At 36.8% G+C, this 16,619-nt stretch overlaps 2 protein-coding genes across 4 annotated transcripts in view; both read right to left on the bottom strand.

Annotated features, from left to right (window-relative positions):
* LOC131683886 (YLP motif-containing protein 1-like) overlaps window positions 1-3,596 on the bottom strand; it is a 35,416-nt gene extending 31,820 nt beyond the window's left edge. The window contains exon 1 of one of the 3 annotated variants that reach the window (XM_058966261.1): window positions 3,524-3,596. The gene's annotated coding sequence lies outside the window, so the exon portion shown is untranslated. Of the gene's footprint in view, window positions 1-3,099; window positions 3,208-3,424; window positions 3,444-3,523 lie in introns of those variants that run through there. The other 2 variants (XM_058966264.1, XM_058966260.1) reach the window with 2 other exon arrangements.
* A 4,721-nt stretch (window positions 3,597-8,317) lies between these two features.
* On the bottom strand, window positions 8,318-12,812 carry LOC131683888 (tetraspanin-33-like). The gene is made up of 3 exons (XM_058966265.1): window positions 12,603-12,812; window positions 11,471-12,535; window positions 8,318-9,434 (listed from the first exon to the last, which is right to left on the bottom strand). Exon 2 carries the CDS (start codon window positions 12,362-12,364, stop codon window positions 11,525-11,527), a length of 840 nt encoding a protein of 279 aa, XP_058822248.1. The 5' UTR covers window positions 12,365-12,535; window positions 12,603-12,812; the 3' UTR covers window positions 8,318-9,434; window positions 11,471-11,524.
* Between the last annotated feature and the right edge of the window lie 3,807 nt (window positions 12,813-16,619).

Raw genomic sequence — 16,619 nt, forward strand, 5'->3', positions numbered from 1 at the left:
TGTTGTTATTTATACTTTATCGTTCAATATAAATAATCGGAACACGATTTTATTTTGATTTAGTAATTAATATTCCGTCTAAAGTATTCGTTTCAATGCAGTGATCATGCAAATAACCACTATGCCAAATAACTTTTATGCCTAACGACATTATACTAAACGATCTTATTATTTAGGTTTCTATTAATGAAACTCCAATATATTATCCATAGCTGGAAATTGAAACTTTGTGACATCTTAGAACTTCACTAAGTCAATCTTTTGGGTTAATAATATTGTTGATATAGTGAGAGGGCGAGTGAGGAGCTCCTGAATTTTTTACTACGTAACAAGCCGACGAGGGTACCCACAAAATTGAAATGCCAATAAATAAGATTTCGACACTTTTGGATGAAAAAAAATGAAAAATAAAACAGCTTAATTCATTCGGTTCCCGGAAATTCGGATTTCCGGAAGCATGTTCCATTGCTGGGATACTATTTGTGAATTTCAATAAAATACTGGCGAAATGGGTATCAAAATGCTTGGAATTGCAACAGCAGGTTGAATCTCGTAGTACTGGAAACATTTGGTTTGACCGCGGAACGGACATTCCGGAGCAGGTTCCCGTGGGGCCGTGAGTGGCAATTCCTAGGTCATACTGCTATATGATCCCGCAACAATAAATAACAGATTTCCGAGTTTTTTAAACATATTGCTAGGATATTATTAAAATTTACAAATGATACCCTAGTACTGGTACATTACTGCGAAAAAGCTGGATTTCCAAGAACCAGATAAACTTATTAGATTTTTTTCACAGAATCAAAAATTTCTGAATCCAAGTGTCCAAATCGGTTAAAAAAGCCATGGTTACGAGCATTTCAATTTGCGGATACCCGGGTACCCTTGTCGGCCTGTTAAAGGTAGGGGAATGTGTTCGGTTGTCGACACACTTTTGTTATTGGCTCACAACATTACTCCGATTGAACAATATATGGGAATAAGCATACCAATGGAAAGCTAGAGGCCTTAGCTAATAACTTACGAGAGAACTTAATTTATTTTGTCAACTTGAAAAAATTTATTAACAATTTCGTAAAATGATAATTTATTTTTTTTTTACATTTTGAAAAATGTGGTCGGTTGTTGGCACCCTAAGAAAATTTATTAAAAATGGAAAAATATGAATGATAATCATCAAAATTCAAAGGGAAAAGGAAATTTATTCATTTCAAAAACCATCAAAGGCATTATGAACATCATTCTTCATCAGAACCATAATATGTGTATGTGAAAAAACTAGTGCGAATATTACGCACTGGTAATGTATTGACGGATCGCATTTACTGCAATTGAGTTAATTTCAGGCAGTCCAATTTTTACCAAAACTTCAGACAGACCAGATAGAAGTCAGCCCAAGAGGGAGAGGGGCTACAGGCAAACCACCCGCCCTAACCAATTATCTGGTCGTGACAATTTGGTATATATTGTGCTACTTAGCGGTGAAAACACGACAAAGTAGGCTTTCTTCATCTAATTGTAAAACGCTAAACCAAAACCGCCTTCGGCGGTAAAACATGATGATGAGTTATGTTCTACCATAGACCATGCGGTAGACTTGGGTGCAACGCCCAACTCCTACTTAGCAGAAGGCAAAGAATTCTTCACATTTCCTTTCGATCATGTCCATATGAGTCTGCCTAGTCCTAGTTTTTAGTTCTAAGTTTATAACTGATTCCCTCTAGAATACCTATCCGTCTTTCAATTTCATTGCTTTCGTTTCGCTTAGTCTCAAATTTGCCGAAAATAGCCAACAAAATCATAGTAACAAATTCATAACTAGTAATTTTGCATTGTCACCATCATGCTAAATAAGTGATTTCCTGTACAATCTATACCAAAAGACCCGCAACAGTAGCACGGCTCGAAATTGTGCCAATTGACCTCGCTTCTCGCCAAGTTTGAAATTTTCCCTTTTCCTAGAAGATGATGATGTCAAATGGCCTGATCGATTCTCAGAATTATGCTAAATAACCCTTGTGCCAAATGACATTATGCCAAATATCCTGAACCCGTCGAAAAACGCATGTTTTCCATGATCTTTGAGATTTGCTGTTCGCATGAAACTTGTGCAGCTATCGTCATAACCATAAATACGAAAATAAAATGAAAATTTTGATTCAGTCTTTAGGGAGGGGGACGTTGTCTAGTAAGTATTTCTTATCCAACATCACGGTTAAATAACAATAAATAATAACTTTTACAAATATGTCAACGACTAGTACACGAGGCATGCGAAACCGCTTACCCTATATTCTCTTTTTGGGGTGAAGTAACCAAAAATCGGGGTCCAAAGTGCTGGACCGAGGCGAGATATTGGGTATGCGCAAAATATGTGATTTGACAACCAGTCTACCCCTGTCTTTAGGTGCTACATTTCGTCGCGCGGTATCAATTTTCAGTAATTATCTAGTTTAGCGACCTAAGTGAAAGATTCCTGTATATGTTTTTTGCTGAAATATAACACGCTATTTCAGCAAAAAAACCTGAATAGATACGAGTTACTATCATTACCAAATATTAAAATAGTGGCACGTCAGGTTTTCGGCAGTGAAACTCCATATGTTGGTATAGGATTGTCAGAAGGCGGAATGCTAGTGCTTTGCATATATAAGGCATTCCATGAATGAAACGTTTCTGATCAGCTGATTTTTTGTTTGTATATTTCTGGCGTTTCTCGGATGGATTCCATATTCGACCAGTTCAACATCAAGCAAATATAACCAACGAAAGACGTTCTTTAGGTATTTCTGTTCGCGGGAAGAAGGAGCTATCTAATTATAGTCAAACAAACGCCACATTTAAAGGCAGTCATGTTATAAAAAAGCCACGCAACGTTTAAGAGGCTCCAGTTATATACACGTTACTAGAGCATTAATTTGTTATAAAAAGCGTACCTACTACATTTAAAATTTGATGGTTGAAATCCAAAACCCTCTAAGGATATAAACTTCACATATGCCGTTCAAACATCATAGTTCTAACCATACTCACGTTGCCCGTTCATTTATTTACCAACAACCGAACGAACCAGACGAAAACGGTTTATCTACCCACCTTGGAGGAAAATCCAAAACAAAACAAAAACAACCGATTCAGCAGCTGCAGAATTTTCTTACAAAAGTACACATCGACTTTCGTGATACAAAACGCATGCAACAGCAAACCGCAGCTGAAGCCTTGCTCGTGGAATAAAACCATCCAAACCATCAGAGCACTCCCGAACGAGGGGAAAACGAGTCACGCTGAGGGTGAGCAGGAGAGGAAAGCGCATCGTTCATCTTTTCGTCTGCTGCTCGCTGTCACAAGAGGTACTTTTTCACAATTTTCAACTCGACTTTTCGACCCCCAATTTCACGAGAAACATGTAACCGATACGCACTTTTTGCTCCACCACCATCCGGTAACACTTTGAGCGTAATTTGGACCGAATTTATTACCTAAAACTTAGAAATAATAAAAATTTTCCAAAACAACTCACTTTTCACTTGCAGAGTGTGCCGCTAGAGCGAGACAGGTTTGACAGTAGTTATGCACTCTTCTTTGTTCTCGACGGCCGTCATTCTGTCATTTGTCAAACATATGACGCTGACTAATTTTCACGGAATGGTCGTGGGATGGCGCTAGTAGTTAGCGACAATTGTAAGGTTTACCGATGTTTTTGCTTCTCTTCCTGCAACATTCCGGGGCAAGTGCAACTATGTAACAAACTTACCTGAAATGTTTCATTCTAAATTAATTCTGAGCTTTCTGTTTCTTTTATTCGGAAAACAATACGGACCTCAAACACATAATTTAGCTTCAACGTGCTATTATTTTTTATTTAATGGCCATTAGTTTAGAAACTACACACAATATTTCATGCAGATCCATAAATGAGAAATTAATGTAAAATAAACGAATAATAAATACTGTTAACTGATATCGGTGACAGTTGTCACAATGTGAACTTGGATGAGAATCAAAATGAAGCCGGTCTGTAAAGGTGGGATAAATGCAACGAGTTGCTCAAATTTACTCTAGGTTGATCCCGTTTATTCACTGTCTTCCTCTATAGGGACAGATCGCTTGTGAGGCATTTTTAAAAATCAGCGAAATTAAATGCATTACTTTCCATTCAAATAGAAATTCGTAATGTATTTTGCGTTGCGTGTAAGATGTCAAAACCCTACAAAAACAGCCATACATTCAACAAAACATCGAACAAAGTGGATCAGCGTAGGACGATTGTTAAATAATCTTTTCTGCGAGGGAGTGCAAAGTTGATGCAAAAATGGAACTTAAATGCATTTTTTGCAAATTTGTTATACATTGCTAGAGTGATCTGCCCCTAGGTCTTGCCCCTAGGGTGGATCGCAGTTCTACACTATACTATACCAAAACAAACATCCCGCATAAATGTGTACCATATGCTAACCATTACCGTTTTCAATATGGTTTGTTCAACAATAGATTAACCATTGCCTGGTATAATATCGAACATAACCAGTGTCGTTTTTTCATACTCGACCATACAAACAACGGGTTGTTAAGAACAGTCACCATACCAAAATGTGCTGTTTTACTTATACATTTTGACAACATACCATTCGATAACCATACAGATTATGGTGGCATGAATATTTTAGGTCTAGCGATGCATAAAATATTAGGTGTAGAAAAAAACCTCTTCCCCTTCTCATTTCAATTTTATCGATTGATGAGTTTTATTTTGTTACACTCCATCTTACGAAGAAATCTTCGCTGACACTAAGTGGACTGACGCTTTATCCAATTGAGCTATCGCCGTATTATTAAAAGACGAGGATTTTTGACCATGTGAAACTACAGATTTCTGGATCAATGTAAACAGATATACGAATAACAAAGACCACCAGAGCAATATTAACCTCTGGTACAAAAGTACAATGTAGTATACAAATCTTCAATATAGGATACACGGAAGATATTGGAAATGATAACTAAAATGAGTATGGTAGTATAATAGTTGAAATATAATGGTGGAATATATCAGTAGTATTCCTAATGCGGTGAGTATTATATGAATAGTTTGGAAATGGTTCTGAAGATTTCTGGAATGGTATTTATTTATACGGGATAGCAAAGAATCCATAATTGAAAAAATGAACACGCGAATTTCAAAAATGAAACTCAAAAGAACTGCTCATATTTAAAATAAAGCAAAATCAGTTATAAAATGTCAAAAATCCACACGAAATATAATCAATATTGGGTAATGGATAACAACACATCAATATTATTGCTTAGTGCTGCTTAAAGCCAAGTGCTAAGTGACCATTATCCCAAATGACCGTTATACCAAATGACTTTCAGTGTGATCATTTCTCAAAATTATGACAAATGACCATTATGCCAAATGGCCCGCTCCTGAAACGTGAATCAAAAGCTAAACAATGATGGTTATTTAAATTCTCGTCTATAATATACACAAAGAAATTTACCAAGTTTACTTATCTTTGGAACCGATTGTATTATTGAACCCCTGGCGCTTGAGTTAGACGGTTTGGTAGAATCTGTGGTTGGTTCCTTCGATGTCCACGATGTAGTTGGAAAGTTCACCTTCTCATAGGGTTACCACCTCTGGAGAGGCTTTGACCCGGAGATTTTAACGGCCCGGGGGGGGGGGTGTATTTTGAGTGGAACTAGACGGAAAGCGATTGCTCGGCATTTTAGAGCACTTTAATCGCTATTTATTACTACGTTAAAGTAAAGCTGTAAATTTCAACGTTTAAGAACGGTTTTATCGGTTTAATCTGGTGTAGCATTTCACTGAGTGTTAAGAATACAAAAGCACCAGCTACTCTCGCTGTGCAGGATAAGTCGAACGAGAATTGCTCTCCAACAGGAAAAGGAGTGCAAATGAGGCAGGGCTGCGGCATCACATGAGAAGCACTATGTGGTATCGGTTATTCATCACCAGAGGTCGCAACAAAGGGGCAAAACTTACCTTCCTAGCCAACAGTTAAGGGTCGCTGCAGGAGTAGCAACAACACCGGAAGAACTCGTTTGATGTTCAGCTAGTCAGTTGGATTAGAACAAAGCTGTCATACCTTGGTGTAACAGTGAAGTAATTTGGTAAAATTGCAGCAAAATAACTTTTTACACCATTTTGAGCGACTTAGTGGGATGCAACATTTCAATTGTAACATATAGCGAAATATTACTTTTCTTAATTGATAGTAAATTTGATTTGTTTTTCATTTCATTGCTTTGTGAAAGAAGTCAGCAATATTTGGTGAACTCATCTTTGCCACCTTAAAATAAAGGGTTAGTCGGACAAAATAAATCTGAACCAGAGTAATAGTTAACTAAGACTTTTTAAATATTTTGTAAAGAATCAGTTAATTCCATAAAAAATGACATTATGCTTCTTCCCACCAAACCCGGAGAAATTGACATAAAACCCGGAGGCCTGGAGATCGCTCCCGAAAACCGGAGTCTCCGGGTCAAACCCGGAGGGGTGGCAACCCTACCTTCTCATAAAGCGCCTCCTTCACCAATTTCGCCGTACTTTCCGAAATGGCTAATCCTTCCAAGGCTGGCGAATCTTTACCAAGAACGTCGTATACTAGTATGTCGACATCTTTTGTGTTAGCTTCAGGGCACCCGCCAGCTCCTGTTTTCCTGGCATTGACACGCTTTTAGTAAATATTTAAATTTTCAAAATAAGCTTTAATAATTTTAAGGACTGCTAAAAACCATTGATATTTTTCGAACATTTGGCCACCAACCATCTTGAATATACATAGATTCTTTTCCGCTTGGCAGACCTCCAATAGATTCTCTTATACGTTTGTCCTTGCTTTGTTACGTATCTCCTTTGTTAGTGTGGCTGAGAATGGTCTAAACAATACGTTTTTTCATGATACACACAGAAAAAAAATTAGTAAAAATAAACAAATTTTAGCTTTAAATAACAATTTTCCCGTTTGATGTAGTGACAAACAAAAGTCAGGTTTGATTCAATCAATACTGTTTTTTGAAATTACCAAAAAACTCATTTGTTGGCTTTTCAGTCGTTTCAACAAATATTTCGTTTGAAACAACAAAATCATGGTAAGTTTAACCGAACAAACAAGTTCGAAGAAACAAAAACAAATCTTTTGTATTAACCAAAGGAGAGAACAACTCAAACTTAGTTAAAATTAAGCAACAAAACAAAAATTTACAACTAAATGTAAACGGTATAGAACAGCGGTGAACCTAATTTTGTTTAAATGAATACACTCTACGAAGTGTATACACAAAAACAGGTATATATCCACCCATTACAAATATCAGCGCTGCCAACAATACAAGTACTAAAAGTATTAGTCAGAAAATGCGTTCATATCGCCATTTCGTTTATTAAGTGAACGCAGCCCCCTGTCAAGGACGAAGTCTCTGTACAGCCAACATCACCGCCATGAAAATCAAAACATTAATTTTGAATCGAATGATTAAAAGCTGTAAATAGTTACTAAATGTTGATTTTCTGAATAATATGGTATTAAATCATCCCACAAGATGCAAAACATCGTGTGGAATGCTTGAATATCGTGTATAGTGCCGAACATAATGCTTTGTTTGGGGCTTTATAGCTATAACGCCCCATATATCCATATCAACATTTGAATAGGGCTAATAAGATTTGTAAACAAACTTTTGTTTTGCTGATTTCTCCTAATTTGTTATCATTTCAACACAGAAAACATTTGAAATTGATTCTACCAAGGATAAAGATGTTGATTCATGTGTATTTTTCATGAAACTCAACTCGGTAGCGGAATAATGAGCGAAATAAGTTTGTTTACAAAAGTCTCATTAGCCCTTTTGAAGAATTACTATTGATATGTTGGTCGTTGTCAAACTCCATATGATGGTATAAGGTTGCCAGGGGGCTGAGTGAACGTGACTGATTTGACAATTGACAGTTGTTCGACAAAGACACCGTGTATCACATAGGGATTTCAAAATGGCCTTTAGTTGGGAGAAGTTGGTATGGCGGCGCTAGTGTTTTAACGAATATTCTTTCAAATATATTAAAAACTTATTTGCTCAAACATGGATGCCTGTTCACCTATGATATTGAATACACTGAGAAAAGATGTCCTCTACCATGAATCGAACCTACATCCTTCCAGTCTCTAGTTGATTGCATTAATCACTCTTCCATCGAGGAACTGTGGTGATAAATTTGAGAAATCCGTAAATTTGCATGAACGAAATTTTGTGGATACTCACCTGAGAAAGGCTAGTTTAATATACATATTAGTAAGTTTTCTGTATGACACCAGCGTTTTTTTATTGATATCGTTATTGGCTTGTTCGTAACTCTAATTGCTATCTTTGAGCTTTACAAATAATGACATAGCTTACTACTTCTATTGATTCTTTTCCATTTATGTTACGTTAATATTTCTTCTTTTGCACATGAAACAGAGAAATTACTGAATTCAGCCATTTTATCTTGAATGGTCATTATTTGATTTTTATTTCCCTTTCTAATAATACACGAAACATCCGTTATTTGATAGTGAGTGGTTGTGGGAAAGAGCATTTGTCTAGTTATCGATGTTAAAAACCTTCTGATATAAAACCGCATAGAATATAAATCTAACGAAAAGTACGTAATAAAGATGAGATTTTTTTTATTATGTTCACAGTTGCTGAACGCATGCAAAACGTGCAGAGATAAGTGACGGTAATACTTGGAGTATAGAAGTTAGCTTGACTAATAAGATATATCCAGTCTATGTTCTATGCAAAGATCAATAGAAATTATTGCTCAAGTCTCACACTGCCTATAATCGCAAATCAGTCCCATGTGAGAAGGAGATCCTTCGGAACCTTGGACAAATAAGTGATTATGGGTAGCATAGAGAAAATACCATTCGAGGAGGAATGCTATTCATTGATCGGAGAGGCGGTATGGGGCCCTTACAAATGCCGAACGAAACAGTACAATAGTTCAGTCATTTTATTCTAAACTTAGAGAAAATCTATTTGTTTTTTCAAATATTGGAACAACGTGGTATCTTAAAAGTATGCATCCTACATCGTCAAGAAATGCATCGGTTGAGCCAGTCGCTCGAGATAATTACGCTCTCTGGTTTTGTGTAAAATGTGAATGTATGTGTCATTGTTGTTGGTACGTATTTCCTAGTTTGTATGAATGAACGTGAACGGAAGTTGGATGTACGGGGAACACCAATTGTTAGCTTTTGCTCTTTTAATCGATAGAAGAAGGATCTACGACTATACCATAAACAGATCATGCGTTTTCCACTCCAGTAATCTAACGGTCAAATATGTGACGAGAGTTTGCCCCGACGAACGTTTCTATTTAGTAAACATTTATCAGTGGTATCTAATCGGTAGTCATGTCAGTCCTGTGAAAGAGAAAAAAAAATACGATTAACGATTAACTTTTAACATGTCACCAGAGGGCAGTAATATTCTAGATGATAACAATTTCTTTCATAATGAAAAAATACGTGGAGGAACGTGATTTTCTAAGTTAATTTGGTTTATACTCTATTTCATTTGATTTCAAGTGGAACAGATATGGTTAAATCCGTCCCCGGACGGATAACATACACGAAATGTCAAGCTCTCTAGTATGTTAATCTATAAATCATTCGTGTTGAAGTACGCTTAAGTTAAGACTCAAGTTACCTTTTTTGAGCATGTGTTAGAATTGAGCGCTTGATAATATGCGTAGGAAAAAAATGTTTTCAGCTTTGCCACCGGATTATCCATATAAAACCTTTTCAAAATTCTTAAAGAAGAAAATTAGGCGTTTTATTCCTCATGATTCAAATCATGCTAAATAGCTGCTGGAAAAATCATCGGCTTATTTGAATGGTGCTTATGAAAACTATGTCTTCTTCGACAAGAATCGTCTGTCTGTTCGAATGTTTGCATCACGTGTCATGCATTGCATCATTGCACTAAGTACAAACTATTGTAACTTGTAACGATTTTTTTTTTAAATTAGTTTTTAACCGCACGAACAAACTATACTTTCTTTATTAGTGTAAACACGTTTTAAAACAACAAAAAAAGGTTTGAATGTAGTGTGGTGGACGATGCAATGCAGCTAAAGCACAACACTGTCAAACACGTGTACCCAACAGTTGAGTAGATGGGAATACTGCCTATAATCCACGCACCCCTATCCCATTCGTATTGAACTTACATAAGTCAACATCACATGTTGTTTTAGACATGTTGGTGAATAACAAAAACTTTGCATGATGCATCAACAAATTAAACGAACCCGAGTATTATAAATTGGTATCGAATAGAATCGGTTCTGTACATTGTGGATCGACCTTAACGCGACGTTTTAGATCTTGGCATTGAAATCATGGCGGCGTAGCAGATACCTGCTATAATCGCAAGTCAATCCCATGTAGATAGTGAGACACTAAAGTTTGTCGATTCGAAAGTTTACACAGGTTTTCAATAAAATTTTGATCAAACCTAAGTGTCTGATATCTATGGTTTTAAAATTTGTTTAACTTTTTCAATTGAATACTGTCGCGATACGCATAACAGTCCCACCAGCATAGGTAATCCACAGCAATGGGACTGTTAGGGACCATTCATAAATAACGTAACGCGAAAATTGCCCAAAATTGACTCCCCCTCCCCCTACGTAACAAATTGTCACAAATTTCTCTATCCCCCCCTCCCCTATTACGTAACAAATTCTTCGAAAAAAAAATTTTTGTCAGTAAAAACACATTACGTAACGATCTAGCTTACACCCCCTCTCCCATATGTCACAACATGTCACAACTTCTTGTACCCCCTCTCCCCCCTAAACGCGTTACGTAATTTATGAATGGTCCCTTATGCGCATCACGACAGTGTAGAAAACGTATGACCCATTAAGATTCGACATTCTCTTTGCTGTATTATACTCAATGCGTTGATTTTTTTTATTCAAGAATCGCATTACGGTTCCGCTAAGTCACGTTGTATTGAGCTCAAATTTAACATAGGTGTGAGGTAATCTTATGTATGGTTGATTTCAATGTTGAGCTGCATAAAATCATTTTTAATTAATTCCCCTGTGATAATTATAATCAGTGAACGAGACAGCTTTCAATATATTTGAGCGTGTCTGCCGGTCATTAGCAACAAACATAACTAGATCAGTGCAACAGTTGAGGTCAGCCCACATTCTCTATTAACACAAAACCCGACATTTTCACACAGATTAGTCACCCCGCAATGCACGTCATTGGAGGCTCAACCACAAAGCATAACAAGAGAAAAATCATTTTTCTCACCATCTACTTTCCGAGCGCAGCTCGTTTGGTCACGTTGGTTGTGCAATGTATCCCCACAACAAATCATTTCCACGCTGTAAACACTCGGCGCCAATCTAGAATTTAATGGAATAAAGACCACTCACCATTCATTATCTCCACGCTTAAACCGCTCGTCCGCCACCCCAGCCCACGTAAGCTCACGACGACCAGCGACTTTTCTGCAGATCGATCTGACCTTCCAACGTTTTGGCCAGATAGATCACAAACAGCTGACTGAGGGCCGCTCCCAGGGCTATGCCTGCTATCAGATACAGATTGCGTTCGGCCCAAACGCGAACAATCTCGATACATCCACTTGTCCAAATTTTTTTGCTAGCCGCGGCCACCGACTGCTGCTGAATGTGATAACCGCACATAATGTTGACCAGCCCGGAGGAGATGTCGGTTGCGTTGATGCAACAACTGTACGGAACACCACACTTCTCCACACTCGGCGATGAACAATTAAAGTACTCGTTCTTGCCCCAATCCAGATAACCGTCATTGCTGAGTCCACAACAGTGGAATTCTTGCTGGGCAAAATCTATCAGATTTTGCAAATCCGGATCATCTCGGTAGGTGGTAATGATCTTATCGGTGAATGACTCTTCCAGCACAATATTCATCTTGTGGGGAAACACAAAACCCACGATTGCAACCGCCATCTCGCACAGGAAAAACATAAGCAAACACAGAGAATAGAACTTTAGCAGACAGGTATTTTCCCGGAGCGCTCCCAAACATCCTGCAAAGCTGACAACAAATACGATTCCTCCTGCGATTATCATGACCAACGAAATGTTCAGCACAATATCGTAGAACGTCTCCAGCTTGATTAACCCAGTGGCCTGCCATTTGTCAACAAACGCATAGAAACCGATTCCGATCAATAAACCTCCGAATAACCAAAAGATAAAATTCAGGAGGAATATCATATACTTCACGCACGAACTCACGTACGTGAAATTCTGCGTTGGATAGCGGTACGGCTGAGGCATCCCGTAACGAGCAATTGTGCCTCTAATCTAGCTTTCCCTTCACACAAAAAGAACAAAGCACGTCTCAATGCCAATAGCTCTCGGATTTCAGGTTTACGTAAAGCTTTTACCCTTCTACTTGGAACCAAAATTATACTCGATCTCAGCTGGCCTTGGTTTGTTCGTCAAATGCTGGGAAATGATAAAAAAATATCCTTTGTTTACTCGTCTCTCCTAATTAAAAGTAATCTGGACGTACCTGGGCAAAAGCAGTACTATGTACCACCAAGAACCACTGCAAACCGGAAGCGAAAATGCAACATTCGATCTGCTGCTTCTCCAAGGTATTAATCATCAGCTTTGTGCTGAAAATGCTCAAAACGCTTTCTAAAACAAGATTTTTTCTACACCTACGATCTACTGAACGAACAAACGAGTGAAAACCCCAAAACGTCCACAGCTTCTTTGATTGACATAAGGCAGTGCTGACAGAGTCTTTTAAACATAATTTTGTAAGAATCAACACTAAATAGTAGCATTCTTGTGAGCTCTTGATGCTATACATCGGTGTCTAGTGTAGATAGGAATACTCGAATTAAGGCCAAATTTACCCGACTAAACCGATGTAGTGCAATATTAAAAATGCATTTTTTCATTGTCATTTTAATCTGTAAAAAATAGTAAAATAAATAGCACCTAAAATATTTCCTTTTTCATTTGGCAACCTTAGCAGAAAGACGTCAAATATTGCTATGTTATTTTCTTGCGATGATTTCGTTGTTTATAAGGTTTATATAGCAAAGCTGGGACTGTTATCGCAGCTAATTTTAGAGTACTTTTTCGAAAGGTCCTAAGTGACCCCTCAGATTTCTTTACACGGAATAATAAAACATCCCAAAGAATAAATTCTTTCAAATTAAATTTAATTGCTTTTGAGTTTTGCATCGCTTTCACACTTATTAGAGTTGTCAAAAACAAAACGAGTGATTTGACTCAGTCGAGGTCTTCCGTGGAATAAGGTACTTTTGAGTTGAATGAGTTATCCTCAAAATTAGATTAATTCAACTTCCATGTAAGTACATTCAACTCAAGGTTGGTTATAAAAAAAACCTATCGATGAGTTGTTTTTCCGGACAAACTGTTGATTGTCGAGCACAGCCGTTGATAGCAAACAAAAGAGATTAGTTTTCTTTTTCATTGGCTGCTATGCACCGTCCTTGGGTAATAACGGTTTCTCCAGAATTTCTTCTCAAAGTGAATTTTGACATTTGATTTTAGAACCCATATACAGTACCGTCTTTACGCATGGGCACACTGGGCCAGGGCCAGGGGCCCCGGACTTTTGGGGGCCCCCAACTTAGGATGAATATAGAATCATAGTTCCAAAAAATAGTAGCACTTAATTGTGTATAACTCTTTAGCTTGCGGGGAAACAATGGATCAGTTGCTCGAATTCACACATTGCACCTTATCCAATGTGATTTTAGAGAGCATCAGACAAACAACCGGAGTGATGGTAGCGATAGGGAACGAGGCACCACATTATCAGGATGGTATTGGACCAATTCAAACGTCAATCCAACATTTTCATTCAAGTTTCAAATCATGTTGAGCAAAAACATTTTTGAATTATCTTCTACAATGCTGGTTTAGTCTATTATGCACATACACAGCCATTACATGTGGGAATCTTGGAAAATTGCAGACTTTCACGTACAATTTTTCTTGTCAGTATTAATGTTTGTGGCACATATGGTTTGTGACACAATCATTAAAACGGCCAGGCCAACTGTGCAGCGTACAGAATGAAGATGATTCAAAATTATACGGCAATCAAATTATTCATTTAATGAAGGATTCAATCAACGAATCATTTTGAACCTTGAATAAGGAAGAAATGTGGACAACCGTACCGATCGTTTCAATTTGATGGGGATTTGGTAAATCGTTGGGAGTGATTTGGCTAAAAAAGGTTAATGTCACTCCTTTGGTTCTAAGCTCCTGGGATAGATTATAGCGCCTTTACTCGCTCCAATGAAATGTTTTCTACAATACGTACCGTAAACCGGGGTCATATTGATCATTTTTCGAAGTGATCATTACATATTTTTTAACACCACACATTTTTTCAAGTTTAACATTTCAAGTTTAACATTTTTAAACCATGTACTGATGTATGGTGAAGAAGATTTGATGGTTTTACCTCAAATTGTTCGCTGATAATTATTTGTCCAAAAATGATTTCAATTTCAAGTCCGCTTTCGTATTCCGGGGTGACTTTGATAACCTTCATGTTCACCCACATTAAATTCTTGATGTCAATATTTCATTCAAATGTTTGTTTAGACTAATTCTGAAAAGATATTCAATTATTAAATATTAAAAATAGATGTTAATTGGCATTGTACAAAGTATTCCACTCTACTGTAAAAATCGAATGACCAAAATTCGCAAAATTTGAGCCCAACTAGAATAAAAGAATCTTGAAACATTTTCAACTCCTCCACTTGTTTTATTTCAGTAGTTTATCAATATACAAAAAGTCCCTTCTATTTTAACGCTATGGAGTATTTAATATACAAAAATATTGCGAATTTTAGTTGGAGATAATCTGAAATTATTTCCAATTAGTTTTACAAAAAAATGTTTTCAAAATAATCGAATTATTAGAAATAAATTTGGCGCACCCCACTCTAAAGAAAAATGAAAACTCACCTAGAATTTATTACTCTTGTTAAAATCTAAGCTTTATTTGTTTTATAAAAAATAGACACTATACGAAGCTTCGTAAAATAAGGTAAAGTGAAATTTCGGTTTTTTGTGGTTTTTGTACCCAAAAACCGAACAATATACTCAAAAAATATAATAAATCAGTATTTTATAAGTTTTAGAGCAAAACTCATTTCAAATTTCAAGGATTCGGTATACTATTCTGGCCAAATAAGCAATCTACGAGAAAAGTTTCGAGTGATCAAAGTCACCACGATGATCAAAGTCACCCCGGTTTACGGTATATAAAGTTCGAAAGGCACCAGGAGTGGCAACAAGGTGGCAAAATTTGCACAAGGAAGCCGCACAGAAAGTGGAAGAAGAAGATGTCGAAATTCGTTGCACAGTCCTTGTTTGGCAAGCGATCCGCGCATGTGGAAAATTTTAATTTCTTCATCACAGGGATTGTGAATGGACAAATCTTCATGAGAACTTCTAAAAATGACTCCTGGACTTTTTATTTTTATTCAGTTGGTTTATTTGATAGGCACAAATGCGTTAACTTGGCGGTGCCAAACTCGTTTGTTTTTACATCTTGAATATCTTAAAACTAGGAGGTTACAATGTTGAAATATTTTTTTATAAAAGAGGAAATTTTTTACAGCTATCTTAAAACTAGACATTCAATGCTATATACAACAGTGGGTTACAGTAATCTGTTTAAATTTTTTTTTTGCGACTATCTTAAAACTAGGAATTCAGTTTAATTCTACTCCTGGACTTCTTGAGATTTCACGATACTTTCGCGGCCAGATTAGGCATTTTCCACTATGCTGTCCTAGTCTGGTACAGAATCAATTATGTTATTTTTGTACGACACCCCGCCTTATCAAAAATATTTTAGGTCGTCAGAATCAGGAATCAGTAGTCGAAAATTTGTGCCTCACGGTCACGTGCATTCGTTGTGACCTATTTCGAGTGTTTTACATTACTGGTATTGAAATAAATTTTTTGTAACTTAAATTTTTGTTCAATTATGTTTGGGTTTACATTTTGTATAATTTTGCAGTCAAAGTGATATAGCATTTGCTTTTCGTATTTGATGAGCTTCGTTGGTAGATGGTTGCATTTCTGTTTGTGGGCGATTATTAATGAACTGCTAATAGTTGTGTCAGTGAATTGTTGAAATGAATTGTGTTGTTCATATTCGAGTAATTTCGAAAGTTGAAAAGGCTAATTATTGTTATTTTTTTTCTTTCTGTCTCTTTCTGCAATGAGTGCTTATCACCGACATCAGAGAGGCGACTCTACCATCAAAACCCTAGACTTGCCACTTAACTACCGGCGCCGTGTTTGAGATACTAATTTGTTGAATATGAAAATACGTAGTTGTTTGCTATCTTCGTTTCTCCGAACCGTTCGCTATAAAAGAAAGTACAAAACTTCTGTTAAAATATATAACAAAAATCTACCTCACCGGCAATTTGTGTAGGAAGAGACACTATTTCAAAAAATCCTGAAGCGAAAAATATGAATATCTAAAAAGAATGAACTTCGAATCGCGCGC

The sequence above is a fragment of the Topomyia yanbarensis genome, chromosome 2, assembly GCF_030247195.1.
Source record: "Topomyia yanbarensis strain Yona2022 chromosome 2, ASM3024719v1, whole genome shotgun sequence".
Classification (NCBI taxonomy): domain Eukaryota; kingdom Metazoa; phylum Arthropoda; class Insecta; order Diptera; family Culicidae; genus Topomyia; species Topomyia yanbarensis.

Coding starts and splice junctions, on each gene's coding strand:
- LOC131683888 (XM_058966265.1), bottom strand. CDS start 12,364: ATGCCTCAGCCGTACCGCTATCCAACGCAGAATTTCACGTACGTGAGT.